General features: G+C 36.8%; 1 protein-coding gene across 1 annotated transcript; it reads left to right on the top strand.

The window, feature by feature from the left end:
• The first annotated feature begins 3,217 nt into the window (after positions 1 to 3,217).
• Positions 3,218 to 8,051, top strand: LOC146392316 (uncharacterized). The gene is made up of 6 exons (XM_084945248.1): positions 3,218 to 3,395; positions 5,903 to 6,220; positions 6,389 to 6,646; positions 6,755 to 6,904; positions 7,033 to 7,146; positions 7,510 to 8,051. Exons 1-6 carry the CDS (start codon positions 3,347 to 3,349, stop codon positions 7,683 to 7,685), a joined length of 1,065 nt encoding a protein of 354 aa, XP_084801374.1. The 5' UTR covers positions 3,218 to 3,346; the 3' UTR covers positions 7,686 to 8,051.
• The last annotated feature ends 1,404 nt before the right edge of the window (positions 8,052 to 9,455 follow it).

The raw sequence follows: 9,455 nt of genomic DNA, 5'->3' as shown, positions 1-9,455 counted from the left end.
TGTGAAACTCGAGTCTTTAACTCAAGGGCGTAGATTTGGCATGTACGGAAGGGACATGTCACCACCAATATTCAGCGATTATTGAATTGTCCCCACCAATAATTTGATCTCTTCGAGTAAAGAAAAACAACCCGATAGAAAGAAAAATAAACGATCTGTCAATGTCTCATTCACCCAGCGGTGCAGAAAGAGTTAAATTACGTTCTCTGTAGTCCTACCTCATGTGACAAATATGGCCAGTGTGATTGGCTGTGCCTTTCAGTGAGCTCTGTTTAGTTTTAGCAGCGGCAAACCTGTGCTGCCAGGAGGAGAGGAGGACGGCAGCAAAGAGGAAGAACCTGGATATAAGAAAGTGTTTTTCAAAGAAACCTGTTAGTCACTTAAAGTCAAGTTCACTCATAAAATGTGTCCGTCATAATAATGTTACAGGCTATGCTAGGCTTTGGCCCACATCAGTCTAAAATTGTATGTAACCATGAATAACGTGTTTTGGAAACTAACTGCACAACAGGAAGCAGTATTAGTTATCTCAGTCTCCCAGAGTAGCATTTCTAATTTTGATTGAAACTGTCAGAGAAAACGGCAGCTTTGAGCAAGCCAGGATATTAGTTTACAGAGGCTGTTAAAATTATATGTCTAACGTTAAAATGTTGGTGACACAATAATTTCATCCTAATGGCACTGACGTATTCATAGGGTTCATTTTTGAGACAAAATATCATGAGGTAGTCATGATTTTGCAAATATTCCACCTTGCAGTGCAGTTTGCACAAATTGTTTTAAAAATGCACTCACCCTACAAACATTACTGATGAGTCAAGATCTGCACAAATTGACAGAAACACTGAAGCAGCTACTCATTTTATTCTTATTGTCATGTATGTCCTATTTGTCAGGTGACAGAAGAACCAACACAAAGCTCAGAGAGTAATGGTGACACAAGATCACAGGTGAAATTGGATGATGACTTGTTGGTTCATTACTGTATTTGAAGCACATGTGTGACTGCATGTATTTGGATTGTCTCACTGTTATTTATCAGGTGACAGAGGCAGCTCTGCCATGTTGTAGCTCGGACAGAGGTGAAGAGGCGAGGTCACCGGTGACTGACTGATGATAGATTAACTAGTATTTATTATCATGACAATTGTTAGGCTGCTGATGTAAATTGATTCATTAGAGTATATTTGACAAAGAATCTGAATTGACATGTCTCACTTTTTATATGGCACGAATCCATGTGTTATTTTATCAGGTGGCAATATGTCCTAGTGCAGTCAGAGGGGAAGAGCCAGGGCTAAAGGTGAGGCACATCAGGCACAGAATAATAATTTTAATCTGAGGATAAAATGCATGTACTGAGGCTGAAAGAAGCTTCAGTGCTCTCAGAAGACTAAAAAGATGGCTAAGGTCCACCAGCAGAGACTGGACAGCATAGATGTAAAACAAATATGCCAGCAGTTTATCTCAGTTAACGAGAGGAGCAGGCATGTGTTTGGCTCCTTCACATAGTGGACATTGAGTTGTTGTGTGGGGCACCAGTAGTCCATGTCTGTTGCTGTAACAGTAGTTCATGTTTAGAGTAAAACATACCAGCTCAGTGATTTGATAGGAGCAATAGTGCCTAAAATGTTGCTAATTTTGCTGAGAGATCTTTTACTTTGTGGTAATCTTAGATGAGTAGTTTTATGGACAAAAACCACCAGGTCATTCAGTGTTGCCTTAGTGCTAATGTATCAGAGATGTTGGTGTACTATAACTGAAGTAATGCTGTTAAGTCCTCACAGTCATATTCTTTTATTGTCATGACTGTATTTGAAGCCATTTTTATATTTGTATGATACCTGATTTATATGGATTATGGCTGAAGTAAACTAAAGCCTAACATACTTAGTCAGTCATTTGTTTAATAGTAATTTAACATTATATAATTCACATATAAAACTATGAATTGTAATTTTAAATGGTTTAAAAGCATGCAGAATAGCATATGTAGGCAAGTATATTTCTCCTTTTTTTTTTTTTAATCAAGAAGCAAAGACAAAAAGGACAAAAAAAAAGAAACAGGGCAGGGTTCGGTCCCCACCAATGCCAAAACCAAATCTATGCCCTTGCTTTAACTAAACAGAATGACATTGTGATGGGATCTGACACTGATTGTAATACATCTCAGTGCATCTGACCACTGTGAAGCCATCATATACAAACGGGTCAGTACAAGAAGTCAACACAAGAGAGCTGACAAAATGTTAACCCTTTAAAAACTGAACCATGAGATAAGTGCCAGAAAATTCTAATTGTTTGAAAGTTGAGAGTTTCAGTTGCTTAAAAGTGTATTGTGCAATTTATTTAGGGGTTTCACAGGAAAAAAATCACACAGATGATATAGAATTTTAGAAAAAACTAAAAAAAAAACCTGTATGTATCAAGTATAATATACTAGGTAATAAGGGGTTCTCAGATTGAGAGAATAATAACAGAATAATATCAATATTATTATCATCACTATGTTAACCAGTGTAAAAATGCCCAAATATAATTTAGCATGGACAGAGGGCATGGACAAAAGAAAGAAAAAAGAATCTCACATAACTAATTGTTGTCAGTGTTCATGGAAACAAAGGTGTAACTAGGCAATGAAAAGTTTGAAGCAGTATTATTATTCTGTTCCAGGAGAGAGTGCCATTAAATGAAAGAACAGTTGTCGTGTTATTCCTTCAGCGTTCAGGTTTTAAAATGAAATCATAAAAACTGAAATCCAACTTCATTGCAGTTGTTACAGTATATGGGTGACGTATTTTGGTGGATTATAAAATCTGAAATGACCCCTTGTTCAGCTTTAAAGATGAATGAATGAACCATTATTTAATTTCAAGAATACATTTTAGAACTGTATATTTTATTCAGTAATCTTAGATTTTAAACATGGAATTAACTGCTATACTACACAGTGTGTGTAAACACAAAATGTGCTGGTTGACCTGTTTGTTTGTTTTTTACAGTGTTTATAGATGAATAGATTATTTTTTTATGGGCCAATTTATATTTTAGGCATGCTCAAAACATCACTTAGTAATAAATAATAAATGCTTCCCCTCCCTTCCTCGCAATCCATCTCACATGAATCTTTTTTCTTGAAAGCTAAAAGAGGAAGGAAAACCGACACCACTTCCTTTTATCCCCTCAGTGCATGAATATACAAGTACAACTTCAAAACCGGACGCCTCAAAACCTTCACTCGCCTCTGAGGCTGCTTACTAACACATTGGAGTCCGTTCAGAGCACCACACCCACCTTTGTTTTTGATGCAAAAGCTGCTGACTTGATCAACACAGGCTGAACAGACATGGAAGCTGCAGTTGGACTGTTGCTGGTGTTGCTTAGAGTCTCTCATGGTGAGTAACTTATTTTTGTCATGTCATCTCTACTTATTAATTTCATAATCGATAATATGTTTCCAGCCATGATTAAAAAGGAGAGAGAGAAGAAAAAGCTATATTTAGCTTAAGATATTTTGTTCAACATATGTTGAACACAAACTATAGATCCTGTCGTACTAGTATCGATCCAATACCAATAACAGTGCTGGTATCAATACTATTGATATTTGTGACAAAACATACTCATTTGAGTGGCCTGTTAATGAAGGCTATACCTTCATTAACAGGCCATATAGGCTATACCTATATGGAAACTATATTACTGAGGTATGAGTATGATCAACAAGCTACATTAAGCATATTTACTTTTGAAGAAATATTTGTTTTGTAATATTAGAGGTTATATTGACACAGGTGTGCATTTAATATGAAGTTTTGATTGTGACAGTTTTTTGGTTTATTTGGTGAAATCAGATGTAGGGAGTGAAGCTCTATTGTATGAACTTCAAGTACTCTAAACTTACTACGACACATCTGCTTCAAGATGAACTAAACTGCACTTAATTACAAGCCTTAGTGTCCTGGGCCCACCCACTTCAACAAGGGGTCTGTTCTGACTGCTCCAGAGAACTGTTTTCTTAGGTTTTATTTTCAGGTACTAAATGTTTTTTCTTTTCTTAAATGTTTTAATTTATCATAGATGAATTCTTACCAAGTACAACTGATAGGTGCATCTACTGTATGCAAACACGTCTGTGCAGTGGTTGCAGAGCATGAAGAAACTTTCCTTTATTTACATGTGCTATATACTACTGTGGAAGACACATCTTGTGACATGATGAAGGTATTCTATTTAGTTTGATCTGGGGGTTATATTGGACCTAAATTAGTTTCTCATTTTTATTTTAATGCCATATTCAGTGGGGGGAAAAGTCATTTGTCCTCCTATTACACAATTTACTTTTTCTTTTTCACAGTAGTAAGCTCCTTCAGCTCTCATCATAAGTTAATTAAAAAAAACACATTTAATCATACTGTTCTCCCTTTTTTAGTGTAATTTCTGTTTCTGAACTTCACTGGAGAGCTTCTCCTGTTCAGAGCACTAAAGATATGCAGAACTACAAAAGCATACTTTTTCATGTTCACATAAGTGTCAGGGCATCCCACATGCCAAATAAGTTTGCTGGCTTTGTGGAGGCTTTCTGTATCATTCCATTTATGCTCTTAAATAAGAATGGCCTTATGTTGGGCCACATCTTCCAGATTAGCTATCAGTCTTTTAAACATCCATAAGTCTTTACCTTCAACTGAGTCAGCTATAACAGGTCATTTCATTAAATGTGTGAAAAATAAATAAATTAGGTTGAAAGATCTGTCCTTTTCCACGTTCCTCTCTTCAGTGAAAAACTTGAATCCATTTTAATGTGGTTTAAAGACAAAAATGTCAAAATTATCATATTTCACAGGTGGCATATTTCCATTTTTGTAGAAAAGCACAGGGTACACAGGTGTCCAAACAGGTACTCAGAAATGCACAATTTTCTTGGTCGGCTGCTGCCTCTAAACATGTCATGTATCATTAATACTGTGTGCTGCTCAGTAATATTTATTATTTACTGCTACTTATGATAATGTTGGTTGTTGCTGTGGGTTCCCTCCTTTATGCTTGTTTTTTTTCAGCAGGTGGTGAAGCAGATTTTCAGTGTTTTTATCTCTCTGTCTCCCTCTCTCTCTAGCCCTCTTCTTCTCTATTTTTCTCTTTCTCTTCTTCTGTTAACTTTATCGCCAACTTCTCTTTCTTTCTTCTTTCCTGTCCCAGTCTTGTCCAATCTGATTGTAGTAACCCCCCAAAATCCTAATAAAATATGACAAGTGTACCAGTATAGCAAAAGCTGTAATGATACACTTGGAAAAATAAATGTGTTGGGCATTTTCTTTTGTCCTTTTAACATCAGTTCTGATTGCTACACTGCCAGACAGGACAGGCAAAAAAAAAGAAAAAGAAAAAAAAAAAGCTCCGGCTATCTATAGCAATAAAAATGAAATAAGACTATGATGGTATAACAATAAGGCAACATGTTTCATCAACAAAACCCTAAAGCTACAGCAGCTAAATCATATTCAACTAGAAAAAGTTGCATTTCCTGCGAAAATGCAGTGTGAATGCCGTGTAGTGGAATCTGAAAAGAGCAGAAGAAGGAGAGCTATCTGTTGAAAAAAGGTGTAGAAGCTGAACTCTGCTTTATATCTAATAAAGTATAATGTATAATTGTATAATATGAATTTGTAATTTTCTAGTTTTAGTTTGTAACTGTTCATCAGCACAGGGAAAATAGTGCTGCTAGCTGAACCTTAATTGTGATTCACAGACCTGTATAATGTTCATCTGTGACAGACAGCGGGCACAAAACCGTCATTTTTGGTTTAGGTAGACATTTGCAGATTTTGCCAAACTCAAATTTGTAACTTAAAAACAAACAAACAAACAAACAAACAAACTGTGTTTCCTTTTTTGTTTGCAGGTGTGGAAACTCACTGTGATGGCAGACGGGACGGAGCTCAGTGTTATGGACCTTTGGGAGGAACTGTGAAAATCCAGCTGATGGACAACACTTCAGAAATTAATAGATACCATTTGTTAAAAAATGCATCAAAAATATTAGATGTGAGAAATAATAAGGTTATTTCTAATACCATAAGAGTGGGAGCTCTTTTTCCCAGTAGAGGAACATTTAGGATCAATAACCTGAGCAGCACAGACAGTGGTAAATATACCCTTCAAACCTTTGACTCAGATGGAAGATCATCAGGCGGGTGGACTTTACAGTTGTTCATTCAAGGTAAATGTTGGCAAATTAAGCCATTAATAGATTTTTGGTAATCCATATAATACATCTCACAAAATTTCAGATACATGTGTTTTGTGCGTTCCCTGTTTTTCATTAGAGACTATAAAGAATGACCAAATACCATTTTAAAAAACTGATCTGTGTGTGTGTTTCTCTCAGCTCCTGTGTCCTCTGTGGTGCTGCTCTCTGAGTGTCTGTCCCAGGGAGAGATGAGGGTGTCCTGCTCCTCTGAGGGAGGGGACAGTCCTCAGTACAGCTGGACTCTGGATGGACGCACACTGACAGATACTGAGCTCCTTTCTGGAAATCATGAGAGTAACATCATCACTCTGAAACAGCACGTCTCAGGACATCTGGTCTGCTCAGTCAGTAATAATGTCAGTAATGTCTCCAAAGAGGAGAGAATATCTACCTGTGGTGAGTGAGAATATAAATAATCTGATATATATATGATAATTACTAATTCATTATTTAATACGGTAACTTTGCACATCTTTAACGAATTATGTGTTTTTTTGCTCATAGGCTTTATTTTCATTAACTGTACTTCAGTCAATGGGACACAGATATCACGGTGGGTGTATAAAGCTAATAACACCCTGTGTACTCCACCAAAACAGACTTCTGTGGGTACGGATTATGGAACTACCATCAGTGATGAGCCATGGTACATTAGTAAGTAAAAAGTAACTTCAGATCCATTGATGTAATTTTCTCCTTTGCTCATTCTCTGTCTTGATAAGAAACCAACATGTTTTCTGATTCAACCTGCTATCTGTTTGTGCCTTTTATTTTTGAAACAGGAAATTTGCCACTGATCGGTAGTGTTCTCTCAGCGCTGGTAATTTTCTTGGTTGTTGGTGTAGCAGTCATATGTGCTTGGAGGAAAAAGCAAAACAGCAAACCTACAAAAAAGGGTACACTTTATTTCATCACTTATTTTGCTCAGATTGCTTTTTTGTTTTTTAGGATATACAGAATAGTAAGCTTTTTAAATACATTTTTGATTTCTTGTCAAGAGTTTATTGATAACTCTGTCATATATCAGTTAAATATGCAGATACTGCTATCCTGCTACAATTAACACAAAAACCTGTAAAACAGCTCTGTCTAAACGAAGCAAAATCCACAAACTATAAACTCTAAAGCTCGCTAAAGAACCCATTTTAAAAGTCATGTTTTGTGTGACTCATTTTATGTTATCTACTGTCTTTGTATTCCTTTAACCATTCACTTATTTTAATACTATATTTGAACCATCCCTTCTTGCTACTTTGCAGAGGAAGAAGATGACCAGGAAGTCTTTGCTGATGTCAAGTTTGTCAAAAGGCAGGCAAACCACGCTGAGAAAAAAGCGGCTGTGGAGTACGGCCAAGTCAAGTCTGCAAAGCGACCTCGGAGGCCTGAACCAACAGGAACTGATTGCGTGTATGCTAACGTCCATAGAGTCAGGTGAAGAAGTGCTCAGTGCTTTTGGACAGACAGCTCCACTGAAAGTAGCTGGAGTGAGGAGCTGATGTTAAGATGCCTAAAGGTCCTTCATTTAATGTAAATTCCCCGTATAAAATACAAACCATAGCTTATAAGTGTTAATGTATTGGACTAACTAACTGTCACTTTTGTAATATATCAGGTGATTAACACAACTATTGTTACATGACCTCTTGATTTAATTACAAACACTGAGTGTTTTCTGCATCTGTACTCTATGGAAGCCTTTGACTAGTTCTTCACTTGGTAAAGGTTCAACCAACATGTAAATGGAAACATGATAAAGAGAAAGCATTTTAACGTTTATTTATGACTGTAAATAAAGCGTCTTTTGTACCACACTTGTTATGTGAAAAAAACTGTAGCTTTTCATATATTTTTGCTTTTGCACAGATACACTATAACAGTGTACTTGTAGAATATAAATGGGATATGCCCCCGAGAGTGAGTGCATAGTGGTGGTGGACAAGCAGAAGAGAAAGACTGTAGTGACAGATGTGGCTATACAAAGTGATAGCAACATCTGGAAGAAGGAACACAGGAAGCTTAAGAAATACCTAGGGGTGAGAGGGGAGCTAGAGAAGATTTGGAAGGTTAGGCCAGCAGTGGTCCCAGTGGTAATCAAAACACTTGAGGCTGTGACTCCCAAAATGGGCAAGCGGCTCAGAGATTCCATGAACAACATCCGAGATCTGTGTCCAGAAGAGCACAGTCCTAGGAACAGCAAAGATCAGATCATCAAACAAATTTAAATAAAAGACAATGATAACACAAATAAACAGAAAATAGGGGGAAAAAATCCAAACCTACATAGCCCTGTGTGAAAAACTTGTGGGACATTTAAAGACCTATTAAGATCTATTAAGATGGTGGTTTATAGCAGTTGACACATGGCAGTGGGTATTAGGGTGTGGAGTCCGCTTGCCTGATATGTGTCCACTTGAACAAAAGCTTTTAGTGATATATTCACCACTAGCTGTCCTTCTCAGGTTATTGATCCTAATCATTGCATTAGTGGGACCAGAAACCCGTTTCTATGTTATAAAGTAGAACCTTATTCTTTTTTCCAGTGAGTACTTTTGATTGATCCTTTAACAGCTAGAATCTAAATATGCTATCTAAATAAATTACTTAAATTGCCACAGATCACCCCAAAGCTTTATAGTGCACCCTGCCTTCACAAAAGGTTTCCTCACCTGCAAACATCACTATTTTGAGTTTTCAGTCCCAACCAGAAGGACTCTGACCACAATTTGTAAATGTTAACCAAAAACAGAAAAAAGCATTTGGTTGCACCCATCTGTCTTAGTCCATGCTATGCAAAGGTGCTTTATGCAAGTCTGTGTCTGAAACACATTTAGGGTTCAGCTAACAACACTAAAGAACAGCTAAATATTATAACTGGAAAAAAGTCAATTAAATTAATTCAGTTTTATTTACCTGTTTAGCTTCATGTGACAGCATCATGGCCTGCTGTGTCACTACCACTAATACAACTTACACTACTAATGAAAAAGAGACACTGTAGGGCCACTGTTCCTATCTTCAACCAACAAAAGAATATCATCTAACTAGTAATCCCCTCATACACACTCCTCCTCAAGGTCTTGTCCTGTCTTCTTTTAGGGCATGATGCAGTGGATCAGCCCTCTCCTGTTTGTTATGGTGGGGACTCGGAATTCTTCACAGGTTTTAAACATGTATTAATGTGAAGCATTGTATTTGCTTACTTAAA

Source organism: Perissodus microlepis, chromosome 2, assembly GCF_051167445.1.
Source record: "Perissodus microlepis isolate ML-2025 ecotype Zambia chromosome 2, ASM5116744v1, whole genome shotgun sequence".
Classification (NCBI taxonomy): Eukaryota; Metazoa; Chordata; class Actinopteri; order Cichliformes; family Cichlidae; genus Perissodus; species Perissodus microlepis.
The sequence above is the reverse complement of the archived record's forward strand: the minus strand, read 5'-3'. Positions and strand labels throughout refer to the sequence as shown.

What these genes read in the sequence shown, in the direction of transcription:
- LOC146392316 (XM_084945248.1), top strand. Translation starts at nt 3,347, where the DNA reads ATGGAAGCTGCAGTTGGACTGTTGCTGGTGTTGCTTAGAGTCTCTCAT. An exon ending in GTTGCTTAGAGTCTCTCATG is followed by an intron (nt 3,396 to 5,902) that starts GTGAGTAACTTA and finishes TTTTGTTTGCAG; the next exon opens with GTGTGGAAACTCACTGTGAT. An exon ending in GGAGAGAATATCTACCTGTG is followed by an intron (nt 6,647 to 6,754) that starts GTGAGTGAGAAT and finishes TTTTGCTCATAG; the next exon opens with GCTTTATTTTCATTAACTGT.